The 27,776-nt window shown below is 35.9% G+C and overlaps 1 protein-coding gene across 1 annotated transcript; it reads right to left on the bottom strand.

Moving 5' to 3' along the window:
- On the bottom strand, positions 1–27,776 carry MED23 (mediator complex subunit 23; the record flags this gene model as incomplete). Its single annotated transcript, XM_009572075.1, has 21 exons — positions 27,750–27,776; positions 27,553–27,640; positions 26,669–26,793; positions 26,412–26,523; positions 25,514–25,612; positions 24,860–24,961; positions 23,807–23,876; positions 22,053–22,165; positions 20,687–20,782; positions 12,619–12,819; positions 11,054–11,197; positions 9,370–9,515; positions 8,548–8,793; positions 8,241–8,383; positions 7,510–7,684; positions 5,712–5,875; positions 4,458–4,582; positions 3,759–3,964; positions 2,613–2,793; positions 1,478–1,648; positions 1–217 (listed from the first exon to the last, which is right to left on the bottom strand). Coding segments are annotated over exons 2-21 (2,923 nt in total), but the record flags the coding sequence as incomplete, so codon positions are not given.

Raw genomic sequence — 27,776 nt, 5'->3', positions numbered from 1 at the left:
CATGGAATTTGTATAAACCTCCCAGATGATCTAATAAAGTTTCTAGTGATTTGGACACTGGAAGCAATTCCAGAAATCTGTGGATTACAATGTCAAACACTGGCAGAAAGCGCAGGCATACATTTCCAAAATAAATTGGCAGGTACTGGGGCTGGATCTGAACTGGGGGATTGACTTGCTCTGCCAAGCCTTCAAAATACAGCTTTTCAGGATATTTCTGGAGCGAAAGAAATCCAACAAAATCAAAACTCTTTCCTTAAAAGCAGTGCATTAAACATTCAGCATCTATATTGCTTTAAAAAGTCACTTCATAACTCTCATTATTCACATATGAATGCAGTGAGATGATTTCACTGTAAAGCTTACTGAAGAAAATTCAACTCTAAGTGAAATTATTTAGTTATTAGACTAGTAGATAACAACTTATTCAGAAAACAAAACAAAACAAAGTTTCACCACCACTCAAAGTGGTCATAAGAGAACATTAAGCATCCCAAGGGAAAGCTGAAAGCAGTCAGCGCTTATGTGTCCCTTGTCAAGTATTTTCAGAGAAAACCTAGGGGAAATCAGCACTACTGAAAGTTTCTGCATCACATACTAAATCAGAACACTAGAAATAATATGCATGTAGTAACTCCCTAGGAAAGAACTGGAGTGTACTCAAATACCAGATGAGTACTGCTGAAGGCTGAGCTTATAGAGGCTTATAGTGTGACTGAAATTTCTATATGCCAGATTGGGCCTAATAACTGTGCAGCAACTGTCAAAGCACTTCCCAGGCTAATATAATTTGCTTCCCTGTTACCTGTACAATTTTAGGCACTGTTAAGACACTGTACAGCTAAAGCAGAGGGCTAATACACACCACATAGCTTCTGGATCAGAACTAGATTTTATGTGTGTAGCTACATGAGAGGTTGCTTGTATCTATTTCATCTCAGTGTTGATTTATCTTTTGACAGAACACTCCATTGGTACATTCTTTTCTAGCCAGCAGAAGCCACTATGTTTACAGCAACATTAAAATCTCAGCCATTCCCTTCCCTAACATATCAGGATATCATGTTCTTGCCACACAGGAGATGGAAGAAGCTTTAATAATTAGGAGAAAATGTAGGTTTAACTATTGTTATAGTCATAAAACACCAGAAGGAAATACCTTCTCCCTGATGCACAAAAACCCTGTCATAAACAAATTTCACTAAAATCAAGATTTTAAATTGATTGGATTTAGATGAGCAAGAATGAATTTCCAACCAAGTCTTCAGCTGCTTCTACCTTTTAATATCATTGCATTATAATTTTAATGTTATTACATAAACATAGTGATTTTTTTTTTTTTTTATACTAGCCCAAATAAATTATGACTTACTAAGTAATTCCAAAAATTGACAGAGCTGTCTTGTCGTTTACAAGACAAAAGACTCTCTGGCTGATCTCAATTCCACAGAAATATTACAGTAAAATAATTTTATACCTTGTGATAACTCATATGCTTAGTATGCCAGTCATTCTGCAGCCAGTGCTCTGGAGAATTCTCCTTCACAAAATCACTCACTCTGTTTCTGAAATCGTTAGGCTTCAGTAAGAGTAACTGAATTATGAAGTAACAGACTTGAGCTTCATTTCCTTCATGACTACGCATAGCCTTAAACAAAATGGATCAGAAAATATGGAATTACAGTTGATGTTGCTGTCTGCTTTATAATCCCTAAACATTGGCTAGCAAATTTGGCTGCACATTAGGTACATCTGCACACAAATTCACACTGAACATATGGTCTTTCAACTCTATTTTTCCAGTGAAGTCACAGAACAGAGGCAGGTTCAATCACCTCCTGTGAAAAGTACCCATCACATTTTTTATTCCACAGGCAGAAAGTCTTACAACCTACCCAGTGATAGCAATTCTCTAAGAATTCCAGCTCTGTTTTAGCTGTCATTTCTCTTACTGAAAATAATCAATTAATAATAATGAAATTAAGATTGCTTCAAAATTCTGGCCAGTCTGACATGTTTGGATTTCAGTTTGAAAACCAAACTAAAATTCAAACAACCAGCTTTACATTAAGATGAGATTTTAAATTATAAGTAAAGGGTAATTATTGAAGGAGAATTTAATTCCCTCTGGGTGAGTTCTGCTTTATTTTGTAGGATAATCTGGAAAGACAGAGAATGCCATTTTTCTCCTGTTTTTCTGATGAAACAGGCTGAATTCTAAGCAAAGAAAGCATACTTTAATGGGTACAAGATTTTCCATTTGCTTCTGAATCATGGCATGCCACACCCCTTCTACCTTTTCAGGCTGCAGAAGTAATTGCATAGCTCTGAGGTCAGAGACCCAAAGCACTAATAACAACATTTAATAATACCAGTTCAATGGCTGCCATTAAATAACCAAGAGAAGCTTTCCCTGAAGATTCAGAGAACTGTAAGACTTTGAGTTTTATGTTGCTTACAGAAGTAATCTATTATATTACTTGATTATTGGGTTAGCAAATAGTCACTATTTAAAACCAATGCATTTTTAAAAAGATTGCTCCTAGAAAAGTGACTCAGAAAGCAGAGTCTGCGTGAAAAACTGGCATCTTATCTTCTAAGGCAATACTTACCAAACACAGTATCAACCTGTCCAGTGTTACAATGTTGTACTTCCACACCATGTCATTGAGAATCTCAATACATTTATTGAGCTGCTGGCCTCCTGCAGAGGTAGAGAATTCATACACCAAGAAATCTGCAAAAGTCCTGACATGTGCCACCAGAGCTCTGGCCCCAATTCTTTCTAACACTCTAGCAGGGAAGAAGAAAAGGAAAAAAAAAAAAAAGCAAGAAGCAATTGTTACTGTTCTTAATACATTTTTAACTGGTCTATTTTATAAGAGATAGTGGGTTTTAATACAATTGTCTTAATTTAAAAAAAAAAAAAAAAAAGACAAACCCCCTCCCTTTATTAAATGAACTGAAGAAAAAAGCAACGCAAAGCAAAAAAAAACCTTAGAGCAATGGAATTCCAAAGTCTGGATGCTAATCAGAAGAAATGCTTCAAGTTCACCAATTCTTACGTATAGTATTCTGCCCAGAACCCATGCTTTAGTAATGCATTTTTAGTTATACACCTCTTAGGAAAATCTTCTGCAACTCAACTTTATTTTCCTGCAGTATGTGTTTTAATATAACCATAGCATTAAAATACTAGTATTTCCTCATTGCACAGAAGAGTAACACATGCTATCATAAATAGTAATAGTTTCAACAGACCTAACAAGGACTGAAAAGAAAGAATCTATTGTTCACGGCTGGAGCTAATGCTGTTACTACGGAGAACAAGTAAAAAAATTGTAGGACTACTACTTCTATAATAAATTTTCATCTTATTCCAACATTTGTTTTTTTAAAAAAATATCCGGCCTTTATTCATGTATAAAGGCTAAGTAAATAAATGCTTTGTATTTTCTGTTTACTATTTCAGATTGCCTGAAACACTGCCATTACAAGTAAACTGCTTAATTCAAACACCTCACATCCTTGTCTCTTACCAGGAAGAATATGCATTGCAGACTACAGTGCAGTGTAACCAGTCTTAAACATTGCACAATTATTATGATATGCTTGCTAATACCTAGCTCCAGTCCTTTTTTCCATGCTCTGAATTAATAAAAAAAGTACAAATCAAGCTGTTAATGCACAAGGCGTATGTCCTCAGAACTGCAAATGCTGCTGTAATAACTTTGAAATAGCACATCTTTTAAACTCACCTGTAGCCAATTTGGTTAATGTGATCCGTCTCTAACAACATCTTCCATAGGAGACAAAGGAAAAGTGGGGGTGAACCTTGCATAGAAAAATGTGTGATTATATCATTCTCATTGGTCATAGACTTCCACTTTCGGTATTCTTCTTCCACATTCTTCTTCAAGTTAAAACGGCTTTCCTGAGGTACGTTATTCTGCTTGAAGAATACCTGAAATAAAGTAGGCTTTGCTGTGACTGAAAGCCTAGAATAAAACATTTGAACAGGCAAATTTTTGCCTGACTTAGCACCTTATGAGTTCCTACTTCCTTGTACAATACAAACCTACTAGGTAGGGTTGTTGCTTCACTGTGACACCACAGTGACTGTTTTGTCACTAACAAAGCTACACAACAAATTGCCACAAGAAAAAAGGCTTCTCCAACTTCCTTTTTTATTTTGTTTTTTAACTTTTAAAAGATCTGATTTACCTTCCACCAGAAGTATCAGTTGGCCAAACTTGGCCTTAGAATACTCCAGGAGAATCTAAAGCATTTCTGAAGAAATAGCAATGTTACAATCACACTGCATTCTTTAGGGACTTGAGATCAATGTACTCTGGACAGAGGAAGAATCTCACCAACTAGCAAAAGGCAAAGGATCTTGTTAAGAGAGTAAATTCTCTGTATTTCCAATTATAAAATCATCAGTTTGAAACTATTACCTGCAGAGGAGCTGGAAAACAGCTTAGTGTATGTGATGCCCAGTTATGTGGAGTAAAACTCATGATAGTCTGCAATATATCCTTGCACCACGTTCCCTGAATTGAATCAGAGCCTGTGAAAAAGTCTAGAAAATGGATTAATGATATTAGAATTTCACACACACAAAAAAATTCTTATTGGTATTCCTTTTGTAGTCACATGCATCAAGGCTTTGCTAGTTCAACAGGCCAACTTCTCCCATCCCCTTTCTTTGAATCTCACTTACTCTGTAGAACAAGCTGGATATTATCTTTTTTTTTTTTACGCTGTTAACAATAACAAAATTATTTTTAGGTTTTGAGCTAGAAATAAGGCAATCATGATTTTAAGATTTTATATTTAATTTCCTGTAATGACAGTAAGACAAGCTTTTGCTGATTAACTGATTAGATTTAAAAAAAAAATCCTGAGGAAGATAATGATGATGAAATTGCCAGATCCCATTTTATATTGCTTTAAAAAGGCTGCTCAGCAATACCTTTCCCAATTAAGCTGTAGAAATAAAACACTAGCCTCATCCCCCCAACCCCAGTGTTGATTTATCATTAAAGATTGAGCAAACGTTTAAAAAATAAAAAAACTGACACAAAGAAGCCCTTTCCCTTTAAAATCACCTCCACCAGTTTTCGTGAAATAGCATTATTCTAACTCTCCAGTGAGTCTCCAGACTAGAACCATAAAAAAGGAGATAGAGAAAACATCCCCCTCAAAGCTAACAAAAACCTGACCCATGTCATTGCACATTGTTAAAACATTAAAACACACAATAAAAGCTTCCCCCTCTCCCCAAGAAAGCAAACCCAAAACACACACTGCTTTTTCTTAAAGGTAAGCTGTAGGCTTCCACATGAGCAACATACTTGCTGTGAACACTCCATTTTTTTTTTTTTTTTTTTAAATGGCACGTATCAGTAATCAATCCAAACATTTAAATTTAAAATAGTGAAACTGAAAATAAGACAGTAAAAAAACTAGTCACACTGTATCTCTGTATAAAAATAAACTTTTAAACGTCTGATTTCACTATCGCTTTAATAACAGCTTTTTGCCTAAAAACAAGTAGTTGAAAATTAAAATTACACTGTTTTCAAAACCAGAAGTGTATGGGATATGTTTTATGACTGGGTCATTTCCATGATATTCTATTAAACAGTACTTTACAGAAATGGCTTGACTACAGCTTTCACTTAGATGTTATCTCACAGTACTATTACCTGTCACATGTGTTGCCCTTGCTAGAGTTAAGATTAAAGCCCTGTTGAGTTCTTCTGATTCTGCTGAAAGAACTGTTTTGGGATCACTGAGGAATCGTGTAAACTGTGGTTGGACTTCCGAGCTGCCCAAAGCTGTGATTAGCCTCAGAGCAGTACTCTCAACACTGAAAGAAGGAAACAGTCCAGTTAGCAAATAATGCTTACACTGCTGCTTCTAATATTCCAAAAATACCTATTTTTCCTCCATTTTCTGCTTCAAATAATACAAAAACATTTGTTTTGAAAGTGATGTTCTTAACCTTTTGGAAAAGTTTGCTTTTTCCACTGTTTAATAAACTTGTTATCAACTATTTGAGTACTTTATTTCCAAATAAAGCTCTCAAATGTTGATTTAGTGAAAATTCCAGGGGCAGAGCCCCTGAAAAAGAGCCTCAAGTCTCTCCAATATAAAGATCCCCCTTTTGTTATCTTCTGAACATCTTTGTCTAAACAAGGGTACACAGATAAATAAATACATGCAAAAACAGAATAAAAAGGCATGAATAATGCATGGGAAGTTTCAAAGCTAACTATCACTTTGAAGCAGACAGCACTAAATTGTCCTTATTAAAGAAATGAGGAAGTACTGCTTTTGATTAAAAGCACTTTATCTTCCAGTGCTCTAGTTGGAAGCACTTTTCACACCAGGTAGTTTGAAGTAATTTAAGAGACTTTTATGACATTGTGTCTTTGAAATGCCAAAGCCATAGGTTAGTTTACTCCAATCTAGTTGCATGCAGTGCTTATCAAAAGTGACTGATTAACATCCATATTTCACAGACTAAGACCACAAAAAGATTTTGAATTTAAGGAGAAACTTGTCTTCACTTGTTGTCTTTATTCTTGATAAAGGATAAGCAACTGAGCAATTTGCATTTGGACTAACAAACTACTGTGTAATTAGACTTCCTTGATATGAACTGATAATAATGAGGTTGCTCTGTCTCCCTCACGTACACCCACAAGAAGTATTCTACTCTAAGACTGAATGAACACTCTTTTCCCCAACTTTTCTACAACAAACCCCAGGTTCTACATACAAACTGAATCTCATACTCTTCAACTTTTTTAGGAGTAAGTTAAACTCTTTTCCCTAAAATTAGCTGCATATCAACTCTAGAGCTTCTTTAACCAGCTTTTCCTTCTTTCTTGTATCCAAATTAGCCATTGTTTTATGCGTGGTTTACGCTGACACACACCAGACGATGCAAGTGTACGTTTTTCCCCACTCAGGTTCATGTACAGCCACCATAGCTTTGCCCCAACTCCTTTACAGCTGCAGGATGAATCTGATTATTTCTCTGGTCTGACTGAAATTAACTTCGCTAAAGAATTAAGTGGAACCAGCTTAACTCTTGCAATGGAATTAAACATCCTCTACAGGAGTAAGCAAGCGCAGTCCCGCTGGCAGACAAGCCAATCACTGTGACTACAAGTAGCAGGGATTGCCCTTTATCTCCTGTGCAAGCTCAACAGTTGCCTGACACTTCCTGACATGACAGTTCTGGTGCGCATTCCTGTGTTTTGACCTGTGACATGTCTGTGCAAAAGGCTGCCTCATGCAACTGCAGAGTGCTACTGCTAACATCTAACTGTATTTCTGAAACATGACCTGCTGAGATACCACAAAACAATTTAGCCACAGAACTAATACGGGGAAGTACTCATGTCCCATTTAAAACACAGTTCTCACACAGCTTTCAACATATGATGAAGGAAGAATCTGAGATTACGGTTAAACATGGTAACCATCACTCACCACAGATGAAGCTGGTTCTGGTTAGTCTGTGGCACAGCAGCCAAGGAATGAAGATGGCTCAGCAGCTGGACTCTGTAATGAGGCTGGATGTGATGCATCCGATAGCTAAACATTTCTAGCAGAGTGTGCAAAATTCCCCATGCGTGAGATTTGAACACTGTTGGCAGGAGCTGACCTTATGAAGTAAGAATTTGTAAAGTAAGTTTTCCAAGTGATTACACTTTAAAATACAACTACAAAGTACACTGTGGATAGATGATTGTATTTAGCTGCAAGTCAGATATTTGATTTGAAAATTTTATTACCTCCAAAGAGTGCGCGTGCAAGAGCTGTCTGAAGATGCTGTAAACGCGTAAAGCTCCATAATCTTTTGAATGAACTTATACAGCAGACATCCAAACTATTTTAACAAGTGCAATTAAATATCATTTGTGTCTAATTAAGTAACTTTTTTACGACTTTCCATTTAGCATAGTTTTGCACAACACAGCCTAACAGGTTGCTCACCATATAAGTGATGGCATAAAGGGACAGCAGCACACTCATCTAAAATTTACTGCAGCACTAGGATAACCATTACAATTTCTTTTATATTAAAATAGTTTATGCATGTATTCAACATGCTGCATCATTAGATTTTCATTTTTACTATGGTTTCTAGTTGCTGTTTAAAGAAAATGGTACTGAACAAAAGGAAGGAAGGGAAAAAAAAAAAATGTTTTCTTTCTTACTGATGAAGCCTTTGATGCCCAAGGACTCTATTTCCATATAAACCAACAGGCGACTATAGGTTTCCACAAGAGCAGGAGCCAAGGCCACACTAGATTTTGCATGAGCCAACTTAATTACCCTTGTAGCTATGCTATGAATCAGACTGAGGAAAGAAAAAAAAGTATTTTTCAATCAAAAACAAGGACTTGAAAGTTAAGAAATTTATTAAGTAAATCAGCAGATCTATACATGACATGTCCAGACAGAGGAAAGTTTTCCTGATGATAATTAGTTACAGGTGGGGGGGAAGGTAGCTGCATACTGTACCTCATTTTGGCATGAACTGTGAGTGAGTCCAAGAGGTTCATTGGCAATGGGGTAATAGAACCTGATGCCATGCAATTAGTCCCTGGAAGAGCTATCCTCATGTTGCCATTTCCATAAATAGTCTCTACTAGTACACCCATTGGCAAAGTGAAACACTCTGAATTGGTTGAATAAGCATTGCACAACAAGGCAATCTTGTAGTCATTCATCTGTAAGCTTTTATTTCTTAAACTCTGTTGCAAAAACCTGCATACCAAAGAGATTAAACATTAAGTAGAAAGAAACAAGCAGAAGAACACACATGCATTCTAGGATTACAGCCACAATAACCCCAATCAAAAATCCATTGTAAAATAGTAGAAAAACCAAAATACTTATTAATTGCACCACATCAAAATGACTACATCTTATGCCACAGTTCCACTGTGTTACGATTTTCCTATATCGGAGAACACCTCAGGAGAAAAATACACTTTAAAAAACACCTTTCCAGACAAACCTTAACCTAAGGTACTGCTCATCCACACTTTCCAAACTACAGCATACTAAAACAAAATAGTCGATTTGTTTTCAGATTCTCCATCAGTAAAAAAGATTTATTAATCTGAGATGTAATATATTATTTCCATTAGCTGTATGATAATAGCATTTCACTTTTTATGGAATATTTTGACTTTGAGCTCTTTCTTAGTCCTGCTTCATTGCTTTGATGAACCTTATACAGCATCCCATTACACAATACATTCTGAATACACACTTGGAGCTTCCTATTCCATTATGTGTAGAGACAAATCAAAACATAACAAAACCCCCAAAACTCACTCATGGTGAAGTTTAAGAGAATGAGGAATGGGAATCTGTAACTTGGAGTTGTCACTATGGGCCTTCCGATTCAGATGAATCCAAATACAGGTCATTGCAAAAGCATGAGTTGACTGGGGTTTGTTAATATCAGGTACAGGAATACACTAAAGAAAGAACACATGAATGTGACATATTGCATGCATTAATGTACAGAAAACCAACTTAGATAGCCAGCATTCACAAGGTCAAGTTTTTCTTTTTCTGACTTGCAACACCATAAGCAACATTTTTAAAGAACAGCTTCTACCCTCATCTGGGTACGCAATTTTAAATCAAGATCTCTGGACGAGACCTGGACCTCAGTAATTATTCTGAAAAAAACCCAAAACAAATAACCTAAGACTTCAGCAAATGGAAGTTCAAGCTTAGAATATATAAATTCAAGACATATATAGTTACAAAGTGTATACTTCTACTCTCAGCCTCCCACTTATGTTATTCAGAAATCAGTTATGGTATGTGCTTCCACAGTAGGTACTCAGTGGTTCACCAGTATTTTCTGAAAAATTTGATTTGTCTAGCATCACTGCTATACTTAAAGATTAATACACTTTCTATGAAAAGGAACAGATACACCCCAAAATTCAAAAGGTTTTGGCTACAGACTCAGGTATATTGCTGCCATAGGAAAAGGCACGCTTGCTCTCTCCTTTTGCCAACATCCACATTTCTTTACCCTTTGTACAGTTACTACTGCTCAAGCACCACTGATAGCACAAGTGAGACAGCAGCAACACATAATCAAGGGGAGAGTAAGACAGATCCTCTAAAGAGCAACAGCTGCAGATAACATTTAAACTGCTTGTGAAATTGAATCCTCAGAAATGCCCTAGTCCCACAAACACCTTAGACAAGTATAACTCAGAACCCATCACCACAGTTGAAGTACATAGTCCCATCACTCTTCCCGTATTTTGTGCTGACAAAAGCAATTACAAGCTCATGAAACAAATTGTACTGAAGAATTTCTGTGGGTCAAAACTAACTTAAGAGGGGGAAAAATTGCTACGTATCAGTTTGGTACACCACACATTGGTGTTACCATATCTACTGACCCAAAATAGAAGGCACCATGATAAGAGCAAGCAATCAGTGCTTCATGCTGACAACGCTGTCACGGTGGAAATTTAAGAACTTCCCCTAACTCCCCCTTCCTCGGGAACCTTCATTCTAGAGGAATGTACAAAGCATGACTAGGATCTGATTTACTATCGCAGAATGAATTTTAAGTAACCATTAATACAAAACAAATTTAAAGCGTCTTGTTCCGTTCTTTGGACCTGAAAGTGTCTCTCAGTGTATTATTCTGTTACAGCCCAGATGTAACAATGAAATCCCACAACATTATTCCTTAATAGTATCCTCAATGCTTTAACAAACTCCTCAAAACCTTAGTCAAACCAAAGTCAAGAAAGAGATGATTAACAGAAGTCTTTTTTGCCCCTAAAAATACTGCATAAATGCAGTTACTGGAAAAATATAGTGAGGAAATCCTGAAAACTTTCATTTAATTATGAAACATCTCTCTCCAACTATGCAGCACACTGCTGTAACAGTGACTCAAGAATTATAGTAATATTGACATATGAAGGTCTCAGGTTGAATTAAAAATAAAACTTCTAATTTCAGAGAGAAGACTTACTTCTTTCTCAGGATACAGGAGGTCAAAAAGCTTCATAACTGGAAGGAAGTCAGCCAGTGCATTCTTCTGGATGCTGCCAGAGATGAACTGGAGTAGCACCCACATCAGATGGTCTCTTCCTTTAATGAGACCACGGCCTGCCAACTGTCAAAAACACTCAGTAACAGACAAATACTGCATGCAGAGGAAAAATCACTGCAAAGATTCCTATAAAAGTAGAAGGGCAGACTAAAACAGTTCCAGCAGAGATTACTGGGAATTTTATAGCAGGACTTAAGCAGAAATGTACGTCGTGTTTTCAGAAAGATTGCAAACAGGTACCTTAGTTGTAACACAGAAACAGACTCTGGGAGGGCCGCAACAATTAATGGTAGGATCCTCTTAAATATTGGACTTACATTGTCAGCCCTGTAACCAAGTACAGTATTGCCATTCCTAGCAGCAGGCCACAGGTTTTATATTAACTCTATCTATAAAGAAAGTCTCTGAACCAGAACAACTTGGGCTCGCTTCATCTGGACTCATCTGGATGTTTTATTTTTTTGTTATTTAACTTCATCTGCAACAGCAATTCTCTAATAACCAGTACTCTACTCTTAACTTCCACTCTTATCTAATTTGGTTTAGTTTTAGATTAGATTTGTGCAATTGTGTTGTATAGTGCCTATTGTTTCAGTGGTTCATTAACAGTAATTAAACCTGGTAAAACTAATTGCAGGGATATCAAAGAGAGCAGAGAACTAGAATCCATCACAACTAAAACATAACATAATAAATTTTGATGTAACATGGAACTGTGGACAAATGAAGATGGACCAATGTGTAGTGCATGTTAGAAACAGTTTCTAAATAGCCACAAGCTAATCCTACAGTGGCGAGAAAGAACACCCCTTTCCTACCATTGACACCATACTTTCTCTCAGCAAAGAGCTCAGGATGTTGCTGACTTACTGTAACTCCTCCTCTCCTTTCTCATGGAGGACTGGCACCACCACCCTTAGAATTCAGAGAGGCACTGAGCACCAGAGAAAAGGGTAAATACTAGAAAGTGTATCAGTTTTAACAGAATTATTATTAGGAAGTAACAATAACTTTGGACTGTGATTGCCAATATCACTGTAATTGGACAAATGATCTTTGATTAGATTGCTTTGATTAGATTGATTAGACAAACTATAAGTTCTTGCATCCATTCACATGGCATGTTTCTTTAGCTCACAAACTGAGCAGGGCATTTGCTCTGTTTGAAGCTTGGATGTAAACTGGATGTAACAGCCCAGTACTTGGGTCTTCTGAATTATGCCAATTTATCTCGTTACTCTAGTTACTAGCACATTTTGAATCCAAATATAATGCAACATTCTGTAACTGAATACACTAGAAACAGACCTAGCTCACAGCAACGTAACTTGAGAATTTGACTGACTTCTACAGAGCACAACAATCAAAAATTTAATTCCTACACATAAGGTACTTCTTGCACAGTGAGTGACCTTTTTTTTTTTTTAAACTTGTTTTGTTTTTAAAATCTCTCTTACCAAGTGGGAGCGATACAAACAATTTACCTTTTGATGGAGTGACAGGACCATATGAGGAAAACTTGCAAACTGAAAGAGCACAAAGAAAATGAGCTGGCTGGAGAGATGCTGCCACAGAAGCTGGCTGGTTCCACCATCATCAAACTTCTCTTCAGTCTCAGACCGTTCCATGGCATACACCACAAGATCCACCAGCTGGTCCTCCAGCACAGGGCAGCGTTGCTTGTGCTGTAAGGCAGAGATCAGATACAGTATTCCAAAAGCCTTGCCATTAACTTCAGAACTTGTACAGTTGCAGTTACAGTAGGGTATTTTGACAGAAGGCTGGGAAGCATGAAATGAAGTCTGAACTTAAGTTAAGGATAAGCCAGTGTATTAAAGCTGCACTATGTTACAGGTCACGATGATTTTTACATTTACATTTTTATCACACATTACGTAATTCTCTACTCAGTTCCAAAACACAGATCATCAATGCACAAATAACATCTGGGGGTTTTGTTTGTGTTTTTTAATAAATTCATGCAGAATGTTATTTCTCTGATCTTCCATTCATGGAAAACAAAGTCCATTATTTTAACACACTGGTGGGGGTTCTTTTGTTTGTTTGGGGTTTTTTTGTTGTCGTTTGTTTTCTTTTTTCCTTCCCTCTTTTCTCCTTTAAAGTCCATTTCAAAAGTAGGGATCACCGTAAAGAAAAGTATATATCAATTATACCACCAGACTCAGAGGAAACATCCCAATGCACAATATAGGTGTTTAATGACTATTCTCTTTTGCACCCTCATTTTGGACTCACCTACAACTAGCAGCAGAATTAACACCTGGTTAATATCCCTACAATTAGGTGCTGTCCTATTGTCACAGCACCACCTGATACAAGACAAGATCAAAAAGATTTGAAAATTAATCTGATAAAAGTGGTTATGTTCTACATACTGTGAATAGAACAGAATTTACATATCATGTAGAGTGATGAGCTCTTTAGATGTTATGTTTACACTGTCACAATCTCCACAGTGAGCTATGCAAACACAGAAATAATTTAAAATACACACCTTCCCTGATGACTTTTAATAATGATCAAGTAAGGAATGCGTTATATATTCAGATACATATGTTAGTACAATGTATGTAAAGCAGGCTACCACTGCTAGTGGTTTGGAACTCTGATTATATATCTTCAATTTAAGACCATCAAGTATAATGTCACATATCCCAAGTTCTTTAGTGCAACAACCTTTTATTACCCTGCATTCATATAGTTATACTGGTGCAAAGTACTATTACTAATGACAAAAAGCTGTGTGGAATTTAACCTATTTCACACAGCGCTAGCACTTTGGAAATAATCCAGCCTCTGTTTTTGTTTCATTACAATCTCTATTCAGGAATAGTTTTGTTTGTTTGTTTGTTCTGTTGCTTGGGGGGTTGGGGGGTTTTTTGTTTATTTGGTTTTGGTTTGTATTTTTTTAAACACCTGATGCCTGTAACATAATGCAGCCTTAAAGAAAACATTATTACTTTAATGATACAAAAGAAAAGGAACTGAGCTGCTCAAACACTAATCATGAAAATGCAGTATCCCTTTCTAGAGGCAAAAAGGTGTATGTAAAAAAGTTGAAAAAGATTGCCCAAATACTCATAAAACATCTTAGGGATGCCTTAGATGAGTTCTTTGACTTACTAGCCAGGCAGCCTAAAAAAACCCTTTTAATCAATAAAGAAAGAAATAGTAAAAGGAAAGAGAGATGCTGAAAGGAGATGCTTGTTCTACGTTCATCGATGGTAGCCTTTTGCCATGAAAAAAAAGAGATCCTCTCCAATTAAAAATAAAATGCAAGAATGGGAAAAGTTAACAAAATATAGTGAACAGCATCCCCTGTTGCATGCTCTTCGCCAGTTCAAAACTGCAGAAAGCTACAATTCTAGCTGTGCTTTCTTGAAGCATGCTTAACGCAAACCTCTAACTAAAACAGAAAGCATCGATTACTGTTTCACCTTCTCCTCCAGTACGCAATGCCATTATCACAGATCAACCACGTTACAGGTTTACAGAGAGCAGTATTAACACCACCAGTTGAGAATACTTCGGGGGTTTTGCGGTTCGTTTTTTTCCCCCTCCCAAAGCAACTAATTATGAAGCAGAGCAGGGTGCAACAGACAACACTACAGACTAGTTTATAATCCAGCATGCAAAACTACTATGTACAGGGCTTGAAATTTAATAGTTTGCTAAGCACTGTGTTAATGTCCAAAAGCCTAATCATGTTAGGCTATATTAATTTAGAATAAAGTTATTCAGAGAATACAACAGGAAAATATTACTGTTAAAAAGAAAGCCAGAATTTCCAGTAGGAATTTTCACTATTCTGAGTAATTCTAAGATTGGGAAAAGTTTAGAAGCCAGGAAATTAAAAAAATAAATTCACTCTTTTATTCTGAAAATCACACTTTTATTGCTTTAAAAACAATTTTCAATAAGAAATATAGCAGTACTTCACTGTCTATCTTCATTAATTTAATTTTCTGGCATTTTTTTTTTTTCTGTATTTTCAGTCAATATACATTTTTGCACAAATTTTGTATCTGTAGTTTTGGAGAACTCAGAAATAAAATATCGTGCTGCATAAGAATTTGCAGGATTGGGGCCTTGTTTTATTAATTACTCATAACTGAAAAAACATCTCAGTATTTACCGAGATGAATAAAAATATAGGTGAGAGCTGATTTTCCTCACAAATAAGTAGGAATTCATGTTTTGGTATGGCTTAAAAACAAGAACAAAAAACCAAACCAAACACTGGTTTGGATTATATATGGAAAAATATAGCATTCAAAACCACTATGCTTTTTTCCTAAAGAGAACATAATTCAAATTTTTGTAATTTATATAAATACATATTCTCCATTTTGCCCTGAAAATAATATTTAAAGATCTGACAATACATAATCTCACTGAAAACACTATTAAATCATAAAGAAATACCGGGGGGGGAAAAAAGCACCACCGTGACAACTTGATACTAAAATTTCTCTCGAGACCAGCCCTCTGATGGACTCGTGGTACTTTTTTCAGTGGATCAAAGCTTCAGTTGGGTTTGGGTTTTTTTTTTTTTTTCCGGTTGGTTGGGTTTTTTTGGTGGGTTGGGGGTGGGGGGAGCAGGTAGAGTTAAAAGTGTTCCCTAAAAGAAAAGTATTTTAAGAAGTCAGTAAGGCTAGCTGCAAGCTTTTACAGTTTTCAAATATTTTAAGCAAACATTTCGCTCAAAAATATTTAATAAGTATCTACACTTAAGAAATGGATTCAGAAGACCAAACCTCAGAGCCCAAGATCCAAGAGTAAATGGTGTTTCCAGAAGTCCAATTCAAAATGTAAGTTAAATGCCTGAAGTAGTTAATACAAGACAAAACTATAGCCCCCCCTCTCACCTCCATTTTCCAAAACTGTATGCTACCAAGACACAAAACCTTAACGCTTGTTGTTTAAATTATGCCTGATTCTACTTCTACCAAGTTCGATAGGCATTCTCAAGCTTTCCTCATCAAAAAAACGGAGTAAGTTTCAGCAAGGAAGTTGCACTCAAGTGTTCTCAACACACACTCTTACAATCAGAAATATATAAAAAATAATCACGCCCCTTAATTTAAGTACTTTGCCATGTTAACACTAATAATATCAGACAGCAAGTTCCCAGCATCAACCTACAATATTTTAAAAATAAAAGGGAAAGGAAAGTAAATTTTTGCATATTGCATTATGTCATTCCTTTCACTTAATGATTCTGCTTACACAATGCACGGACAGACATGAAATAAACAACATGTTCCCCAAGCAAACTATCCTGATTTGTAGCTAGGAGAGAATACAACTACACATTCACCTGAACAGAGTACGGCACAGATAATTTCCTACTCAAAGCTGCAGATCACCACTGCTGGTTTAAAAGGTGACCAGCCAAATATACTATTTAAAGAGCAAAATCATTAATACAATAGCTGCTAATTAAAATTTTGTATAACATTATAGAAACAAGACACCTGAAAATTACCTCCTCTTTCAAATACTCCCCAACACAGAGAAATCAAAGTTTAACAGTTTTTCATTGTTTAGAGGACTGCAATACAATCCTGACTGCAATTATGCAAGCAAAAATGGCATTTTATTCTTCATGCAAGTCTATACATAGAGAAGGTAAAGATATAAACCAAAATGTTCAAAGTGACTTCATGTCCCTAAGACACTACTAAAGCTCAATTTTAAGAACCAACTGTAGGATCCCTAAACCGAATCTTAATTTGGCATCAGTGTATTAAGACACTTTGAACTGTTAGTAATTTTCCAAAAAACAGATTGTTACATACCTCAACAAATTACTTAAAAAATAATTAAGTATTGGGAGTATCACCCCAGCTAACAGCAGAATATAAATTGACACAGAATCATAGAATCATTCAGGTTGGAAAAGACCCTTAAGATCATCGAGTCCAACCATAAACCACGATAACATGCTGTCCTGGGTTCGGCTGGGATTGAATTGATTTTCTTCCTATTAACTGGCATAGTGCTGTGTTTTGGATTTAGTATGAGAACAATGCTGATAACACACTGATATTTTAGTTGTTGCTAAGTAACATTTACATAGTCAAGGACTTTTCAGCTTCCAGTGCTCTGCCGGGTGCGTGGGGGGCTGGGAGGGAGCGTGGCCAGGACGGCTGGCCCAGCTGGCCAATGGGCTATTCCATACCATATGACGTCATACTCAGCATATAAAGCTGGACAAAGAAGAAGGAAGGGGGGGGATGTTTGGAGTGATGGCGTTTGTCTTCCCAAGTAACCGTTACGCGTGATGGAGCCCTGCTTTCCTGGAGATGGCTGAACACCTGCCTGCCGATGGGAAGTAGTGAATGAATTCTTTGCTTTGGTTTGCTTGCGTGAGCGGCTTTTGCTTTACTTATTAAACTGTCTTTATCTCAGTCCACAAGTTTTCTCACTTTTACCCTTCCAATTCTCTCCCTCATCCCATCGTTGGGGAGTGAGCTAGCAGCCGTGTGGTGCTTAAGTGCTGGCTGGGGTTAAACCATGACACAGACATGATAAAATACAAATTAAATTTCTACTTCCTATAGACCAGTTCAAACAGGTATACAAGAGAAGATACTGTCCCACACAGAAATACACAGTAGCAAAAACCAGAAATCCCCAGACTTCGACAGAAGGAACATTTTGAAGTCTGTATTATTACATCTGGACTTAAAGCCATATATTTGATAAACGTATTGGAAAACCTCATCCCACAACAAAACTTATAATCCTGAAAGGAACATAGGAATCTACAAACATATCAAGTTTTACCTTCATTTTTCTCTCTGCAAGGATAAAAGGACAGTTGGATTTGTACTTTTTTTACACAACTCAGAGATGGTTTGAATGAACAGTTTTCTACCATAGATCTGCTTAGTTAAGATTGAACCAGAAAATTTCATTGTTCATCTTCAAGAATATTTGAGAACTAGGACAAATTTGGCTGAACCATACCTAGTTTGTGATGCCAAAAGATTCATATGAAGGCTCCAATCCTGCAACTGGATCTGTGTAAACAGTTGATAGGGCATACAAACAGCTTCACATAAATAATTAATGATCATAAATAAATAATGATCATTGCTTTGAGGTGTTTCTGTATTTATTTTGAAACAAACTCGGCACTATTTGTATTTCTAAGTGTCTTCTATTATACTGACAATTCATTTATGCAGGTTAGTTCAGTTCTAATAATAAAATACAAAATTATCAGCCATTTTATTGAAAGCGTCGATACAGTTACACAACTTCTGAAAAGCATGCTACTATTTTTTGTCAAGTGGCTACATTAACAAATTCAACAATAACATGAAGTTCATTTGTACCTAAAAGCAAGTAACATTTTAATGTTTTCCACAGTTTTAAACGGAGTATATTAATGTTTAAACGGAACATTATTTCCTGTTCTATACCACTACACCACCCTACTCTATATTTATATTTTTAACTCACAAATTTTCAACAGCCCAAACATTCTTATGCTGATGTAATTGTAGTAGCACAGCTATAGTTCATGTTCTGTCAGCATTTCCTTTATAAGCTACGTTCTTCAAGTTTGTTCCTTGGCCATAAAAATTCACACCAGGTTGAAACTTTGTGTAGGAATTCCTATACTAGGAAACAAATTTTAAGAAGTATAGTTCAATATATTTCATTGCTTCATTTAAGTTCTCTTCAGTTACTTTTAGAGGACAGCAAAGTAGGAGTTAAAAACCAGCATTTTTAACATCAATGTTATTTGACCTGAAGGCACAGACCACCCATACTTAGAAGAATAAAATGGGTTCAATATATTTTTTTTCTGGATTATTTACCAGCTACAAGATGCATAGAGGAATAGTTAGACTTATTAACTGAATGTAGACACAGAAATAGACACAGAATACAAATACTACTCATTTCAACAAGAAACCTAGCAGCTCGTTTCCAAGGTTTAACATTTCAGCTGCCTTAAGTCTCCAATACAAAAGATTGTCGTATACAACACAGAGTGCTGTTTGTCAAGGTGTAGGAATCTGCGCATTCAAAACCATTGTCCTAATCCAGAAAGAGCACTGGTGTATTTCACTTACAATGGGAAATATACACAAGGTTTCAGGATCAGGTAAATTTTATAGTCAAGTTACAAATCTGAAAAAAGTTTCTTAAATGGAAACACTGACACAACCTTCACTATAGTATTGCAAACAGCAACGCTATTTTATAAATCTTAAACAATGTTTTTTAAAATAGGTGTGGAATTGATTATTGTAACAAGGGATCAACTGTAAATATAATACCCATGATTTCAAATTTCAAGTAGAAGTCCACTTGGTTGATTTGCTCAGGCATTTATTTATTTATTTAAACAAGTAGTCAAATTTTAAGGAACTACTTTTCACATGGTATCCTGCACTACCTTTCTTTCACCTAGCTTGGAGAATATTATAATTGTCTGTTGGGAAGTTTGTTACAGAGGCTTCCTAATGATAAGAAAATTCCACTAGTAAAGCTTTTTTTTTTGGCTTTTTTTTTTTTTTTAAAAAAAAAACCAGTGATGTATTTACAGCTTTATAATTTTACAATCAAGTGCAGTGGATGTTTTCCCACCTGCATAAGGAAAGAAATTTTGTACTACGAATGTCTCCTCATCTGAAAATTCCAGCAGACAAAGTAAAAGTTCTTATGACGGGTATGGGAAATGGTAGCACTCCATTCCAACCAAAATTTTAGGACCAAAGGACCACTGACTGTCAGCTTTATGCTACGTCTCTCATATCTCTAGAGATTTATAGTGAGAATTTGCCCTTGACTAATGGTCCTCCCAATTTCAAGCCCTGACTGTACACGTATTCTCTAACTGGAATCAGTGGCTACAAAGCGGCCAGCGTATCGTTAGTCACAATACAACAGTAAGGTTGTGAACATACCTGAGCAATGTTCAAGGTCTAGAGCATTGGAGGATGGGCAGGACAAGACAGGACAGAACAAAAATAAAGGAAGAAAAAAAGAAAAGACAAAACAGTGACTATGAGGCCAGCCTCAAGGATCCCCAAGTCAGACTAAGCCCACCCATTCTAAGGTATAAAAAGAAAAAATGTAAAAAACCAAAACCCAGCTTTTCACTATTCTAGTACTAAAACATGCCAATATAACAGAGTACAACAATGCTTTAAAAACTAATGAACAATAACCATTTTTATTGTTTGAGCTAGCAGTCTCCTACTGTCTGTCAAAGGTGTACTTGAGGCTGGCCTTATAGGAAAAAAAAGCAATGCAAAAAAAAAATCATATTTTAAATCTCTACTTTTCAATTTAACATTCGTAAAGCAATATACAAATGATAGGAATAACAGTGTCCAATTAACCTAATATGATCTCATAAAAAAATAAAAATACAAAAATAAAAATAAAAAATTCACTCTCTGGACCTAAACTGTTTTGCTTAGTTAGCTATAGCAAAGAAAAGAGAAAAAGAATAGTGCAGATTCTATGCAGAATTAAATCACGTGTTACAGCATAGTACAGTACCTGCTTATTCAGACCTAGCATATTGCAGACCATATCCCTTGAATACGGTTGTTCCAGCACATATCTCAACAAAGCAGTCTGTGGCTCAAAGAGATCCTTAAAAAAAAAAAAAAAGCAATCACATACAAACATATATTGCCTCAAGATTATGTTTAATACTGAGTTTACGTTTAACTGAGTTAACTGAGTTAAACAATATAAGAATGAATGTTTAATTTATGCAGATATGTATTATCTGGCAAATCTTTTTGCTCTCTGATACCCAAAAGCAAGCAGGAAATAGTCACAGCTCTTAACAAGTGACAGATGTTATGGGGACCAAGTAGAAGAACGTTCTTCATCCAATAGAAGGATGGCACACTTTTTGAAACAGCCTTGAAATACTGAAGACTGTCAAGATCTCAAAGGAAGCCAGGTAAAACAACTGAGGAAGCACATGACTAAGATCCATAAAAATCATGAGTAGCATGAAGAAAGGTGATATGGAACAACTGCTCACTGTATCTTCCAATAGCTGAATCACTTTAAAGAAAAACATTATCTGAAGCTAGGTTCAAAACAAACAGAAGGAGCTGATTCCTCATGCAACATGAAGTTGAAATGTGGAACTCCTTGTCAAAGGGATGTTGAGGATGCTAAAAGTTTACATGGGTTCAAGAGAAGACTGAACAAATATTTGAAAGAGAAAGGTTTACCAAATATATAGAAACCAAATCTGTCTCAGGAAACACCCAAAATTATAATGGCTGTATAGTGTGAACACTATATATGTCATTAGATATACTATCTTTATATCCTTCCTTAGACACCTAGGATATGGGGAATGGGACGCTGGACAACGTGGATTTTTGTCCTGATCCTTTACAGTTTTTAAATTCTTTCAGTACACCGCTATTTCACACTCAGAGTTTTAAGTTTAAATAAGGTAACTTATATTTAATTTTGAATTGTAAAATTCTCTCTCCTATGGAATAACAAAGAGCACAGAAAAGAAGAAACTACCTTCCCATTCTCCTTCATCTCCCCACTGTTAAAATAATTTTCCAATAATTTCTCTGCTCTCACTTGCTCTCTCTCTCTCTCACACACACACACAAAGCACATTAAGCATCTCATGTTCTTCAGCATCCTGGGAAGCAGTTATACCACACACTACTTTAAAGGTCCTCCGCATATAGCTTGAAATCATATAAATATATATATGAATCATACGAAATATATAACACAGTGAAAACATCTACGTCTTCAATGTTAGCCTAGCTGGAACAATTGGATATTCACAGTTGAAATTACTTCCCCCCCCCAATGATATAAAAGCTTCATATTTATTGAATATAACATGTTTAAGAACCTTAATAAGGCATACCTTATCATATGGTAAGAGACCTTTCAAAGGAAAACGAAGGGTTGTAGGATCCAGCTTCCATGAGTTACACATGGCACCTGAGTTATTTACCACAGGAAGAAGACTACAGCGACCTACGTGCAATGAAACATTATAAATTCTAAAACAGTGAAACTGGCCTATTGTTTAATCATTCTGATGCAAAAACTGGCCTCAGCCACTTTTATGCTCTCCTTAAATTTCCACTGTTTAAAGTTTTTTACCATAGGATTGCTTCACGCTGATTTTATTTTTCTAACTAATTTTCACGTAACAAAACATCTAAGGAGTAAAATCCCCATTTGTTCAGATTGGGTACCCCGAAAATAGAAGTATGTGCAAATATTAATCTAAAAGTGCCCTTTTATGTTACCACAAGACTGTTCCATTGCCATTGCTTGATTTAGGGATTTAATTCTGGTACACTGACTCTTTCCACAAAGAAAACGGTATTACTAACCTAAGTATATAATCTAGTCTTTCGATTTTCCTCCATTCAGCTTGTAAGCGAAACTGCGGGCAGGATTCTGTTCATTAAACTAGTCAAATACAAGCATCTGTACTCCAATTACAGTCAATGGAGATCTAGTCAATTCAGTCACCGCAGGCCACTGTGATTCAGCTGATCACATATGAAGAGGTTTTGGTAGGGTAAATTTAGACTTGTTAATCAATGTAGATTAGACACCTCGGATTTACTTCATTTGCTTCAACATAGGCATCTGAACTGAGCCCCTAGCGCACCTGTATGTCAGCATCTAAATTTAGGTGCCTCAACTTTGACCTAAATCTCACTGTCAGGTCAAATTCCGTGACTTCTATTGTCCAGACTGGCCATATTACTAACAGATAAAACAAGAAGTAAATAAGTATTTCTTTCTCCCCTTCAATCGTATCTATACAGGTCATTTACACATACAAGACTTGTAAAAATTTGTGTGTGATCCCTGCGAGTCATATGCATAAAAGCTATGCCACACTTTCAATAGAAGAATAACTACATGCTTCTGAAACACAAAGTGCTTTGATGCATCACAGATGAATTTACATTCTTAATCTCTGCACTAAAGAAGCTCAGTTGCAATAAACCTTGCTCAGATCTAAGATATAATGCAGCTGTTATTAAGCTACTTAATTCTCAAAGCAAACAGAAGACATTTTTATCTTTTTGAAGAAAATGCAACAGGCCTCACAATTAAAACAGCCAAATTTTAATCTTCAGATTTCTAGCAATAAACGAAGGTGAGTTTTTCTTTCACAGAAGAGGACAGCCAGTACTCATCTGAGCTAGGAAATGTTCACACAGAAGCCTGCAACAATACGGATAAGGCTGAGCAGCTGCAAAAGCTCCAATGGAAACTGAAGTCAGAAAACACTCCGTGACTAGCATACCAGTGGATCTGCATTAACTCAAAATCCTTGAGCACAGAAAACTTATGGTTTTCCTAATGTCTAGTGTAGTTAGAAACTATATGGCCATGTAACAAGTAGTACACTTGCACTACCGGCTCGTAGCAAAAAATTATTTGATCTCATCAATATGAATTTTTCCCTTCAAAGCAAAAACTGAAGAGAAGCAAGTCTGAGAACAAACTGACAAGAGTAAAGATACTAATGACACATAAGCTCTCCATCATTTTGCTTAGATGAATATATGCCCCAAAAGGTTATAAGAAACAAAATAGTTCAAAATAAATTAATTTACTTTGAAGTCATTCATGAAGTCATTCTCTTACCACAAATGGAATTTATTCTTGCTGTAGGTCTGAAGGTATCCACAAAATCCGATACTAAATTACCGAGTAACTGGGTGAGAAGAGGAGAAAAAAGTAAGTTAAGGGTTTAAGTTGTAGGTACTGATAAGGAATATTTAAGACTTAAAAATAGTTTATACATTTTAATAAAATATACAGGAATCTATTAAAATAACTAGCTTCCTACATATTTCAACAAGTCAGAAAAATCATCCAGAACCTAAAATTACGAAAGGAAAAATGTGACTTTATAAAGAAGGGGCAGGAAGCATTCTTCTCAGTTTTCACTCGAATGAGGGTTTATATAATAACTGTTTCTCCTATGCGTACTGTACTATTTCAGTGCACCCTATTTAATAACAGATGACTTAAGACAAGCTTTAGAATTTCTGTCCATACCAAATCTGTTTGCCTCTGGATAACAATTCCACAAAGACAAAGGACCTAGATTAGTACACTCTGGATGAAATCTTGGCTCAAAAGAAGTCAGTAACAGTTTTCCCATTAATTCAAGGGCATTGGGATTTTATCCTTTTCCCAACACCTAGTTATTTTAACAGAATACAAAATTAAAAACTGGACCAGCATTACATTCTTTTTGGAAACAGTAAACATTTCCACTGCACCGGAGCCCCAAATATTTTTGCATAACTGAATTTAAACAGAAAGAAAACACTGGTCAGCTATTTAAAGTGATTCTTCTTATCTTGAAGCCATAGAGAAAGCACAATCTGGTAGGTAAGCATGACCTGCATTTCCAAATGTATTCAACAAAACCATCTCAGTGCTTCAAGAGTTTTGAATATCAGGCCATAGGTCAAAACTATGTCATCAATTTCACGCAAGAACACAGGGAGCAGCTGCTGCAATCGCATCAAGCCTGTATCTTAATTTACATGCCTAAACACAGACCTTACTGTTAAATAGAAGATTTTAAATCTTCATTTAAACCTTATTTTAAAAAAATTAAAAAATAAAATTTTGTTTTGTGTAGAACAAAACTCCAGACCACACGATTTGATATCATATCATTACCCAATGGGGAAGTTTTCCTTCAGGATATAGTTTTCTGATTTCTGTAACTGCAAAGTAGGCAGGTAACAAACATGCATTTCTTTCCAAAATGTAGGCTACCACCTATAAATAAAAAAAAACCATCAGTGTAAAAGAATTTGCATAAGGTAAACAAGGGTGTACTCTCTCTCCTAGTCCGAGGCAGCCCATGAAAATAGATATAAGAATTAAAATACTTTTTCTTAATTTGTATTCTGATAGTACTACATTAGTTTAAAACCTGTTTTAATTGTACAAGTGTAAGTTAGACTGTTTAAGCCTAAGTAAAACTATGCCTCTATGTCTGCCTACAAACTATTGAAAACAGTTACTATTTTTATCCACTAAGAAAAAAATAAAGAAATTAATCTCAGTATTATATGTCATACATCTTACCTTAGGCAAGTCAAACATTGGGCCTGACTCTCCTGTTAGAGATTTTAGTGCTTATTTACAATATCCCCCAAAAGCTCTTTGTTTACTGTATAAAATGCAATTACAGAAAAGAATTAGAGCACTAAGAGTAAGTCTGCTGTTGAACTGTACCAACTCGCAAACAGCTATTAGAAACTGATTAATGACAAAAGAATGAAGCCTATCTTCCTTATAGCGATAACATAAAATTCAGATAGTTACCTCTCTTGCTGCTAAAAGCTGCTGTACAACAGCTGAGCTCACAGTGTTTGGAATTGTTAAGATTTTCTCTAGGATCACTTTCAACAGATCACGCACACCCTAAAAGGACGGACATAAAATTAACGTTCCCAGATACTCTTTATTTCTGGCAGAAAGATTACACAATCAATATGGTCAGACAATATTTTGACAGACAAATTAGCTGTTTGTTGCTAAGTGTCAGAAGACAGACTGCTACTGAGAATGTGAATGCTAATGACATTAAACTCCTTATGGAACCTCCCAATCTCAGGATACCCCAGACAAGAAAGTAACTGTTGAAATTTTGATATGCATCCAGAGACATCCAACCTACAATGGCTTGTGCAGACTGACCAAAGTACAATGTTGTGTTTTATGTTTTTTGCTCTAACACGCTCACCAATGCTGGTGAGGTGGTTCTCTGCAGGAGATGCATAGTTTCCTACTCCTTCCGTTAGGCTTGTACCCTGCCAAAGACTCAGCTTTCAGGACCTTCTTCCTATGTAGCAACAGGGGTCAGAGCAGATGTGAGAACTTCAGCCTTAATGCTTGATAGTATTAATTAATTAATTAATGCTTTTGCATGCGTACCACTTCTCTAACTGCATTAGCGTTATTTAGCTTGTAACTGAAAAGAGGGATGGAAGATGACTGTGTAATAGAGAAAAGAGTAAGAGGAGTTACATTGTCCATACAGAATTATCTATTAAGGTAAAGCTTAACTATGAAAAACCATTAAAAGTGGACTCACTGAATTATTTTTTCTTTCATAATCAAAGCAGACTTTGAAACACTGGATGTCTCTCACATAAAATCATAAAGACAAAGCCAGAAAGTAACATGTCTTATCATGAATAAAGGAATGGGAGGAAGATACCTTGTAGTCTACACCTCCAATGATCTTCCGGACCAATTTAAATGTTAATGCCCACAACTGTGTCCTTTCCCATTCAAGTGTATCAGAGTTTATCAGAGATTCACACACCATTCTAGCAGAAGGAGACAATGCAAGAATGAATGACAGATAATAAGCACGTGCTCTCCAGCAATAATTTTACAATGTCATCGTAAAACACCCCCCAATATTACAACTTCCATGTACCCTATTCATCAATTCATTCCGACATAGCTTACCTGGGTGGCAAAAGTCCAGTTTCTACTGCCATTGCTAAACAGTCATAAAGAAAAGAAATTCTTTTAGGACTATGTTGGCTATGAATGAATCTTACAATCCACTGGACGCACTGTTCATGGGATTCCTGAAAAATCAGTAGAAAGGAAAAAGAATGTATTTACAGGTAGTGAAACAAACTGTAAAATTCATATAGTATCCTACCATGAAGAAATAAACTAACAGAAAAACAAGATTATAAATGGTAGAACTTGTCCAGTTGTGCAACCACAGTTTTCCCTAGAAGTCTTTTGATCTTATTTTGAAGAAGTTCAGTTGTCCAACAGAAGTTGTCCAGTTGTCCAGTATTGCAAACACCTCCTAGCTGAAACACTGATTTCTACAGTCAACTTTGTTTTTCATACATAAGTTAGCACAGAATAGAATAAAATAGAACTGTTCTATGTTATTCTTTCCTTTTGATGGTTATAATCAAATTCAATGAAAACAAAGATGACCAGGTCTCCAATTACAGAAGAGTGCCTAGAGGAACTTTTGGAAGGTAATTTTTGAACTTAAACGTCTATTTACTTTTTTTCCCCTCCTACTTATTCACTTCTACCAGAAATCCTGAAACAAACTACCTTTTTCTTTATTGTTATGCTTCCATTTCCTTATCTTTATTTGCACTGCACACCAACCTCTGTTGAACAACTATATAATCTTATAAATGTCAAAACTAATCTTTTTTTCTTGCAAAGTCTTCCTATATTCTTTACTGCGCCATATCTGAAACCAGATTCTGAATGACTGGACACAGACCAACTTAAGTGTTTGTCTACTAGACAAGGTTTCACTATGTTAAAAAGTACATAAAGTACACGTAAGCAACAAATTAAATGTTAACCTGGGAAAGACTGCTCCAGAACTGTCTAAAAGCGCCCAGGCAGCTGATCAGTTTGGTTCTCTCATCTTCAGGAGTGTCCATAAACATACTAATGCAAATAAGAACATTAGTTATTAGCATTACCCAATGAAAGAGCACAAGTAGAAAAATACATGTATACAGAAAGTCTTGCACAAATAAACTAACATTACACTCACCCAGGAAAAGCTTCTTCAATTACTTCT

This window comes from Fulmarus glacialis, unplaced genomic scaffold, assembly GCF_000690835.1.
Source record: "Fulmarus glacialis isolate BGI_N327 unplaced genomic scaffold, ASM69083v1 scaffold15162, whole genome shotgun sequence".
In the NCBI taxonomy this organism is placed as follows: Eukaryota; Metazoa; Chordata; class Aves; order Procellariiformes; family Procellariidae; genus Fulmarus; species Fulmarus glacialis.
This window is presented reverse-complemented; position numbering and strand designations above follow the sequence as displayed.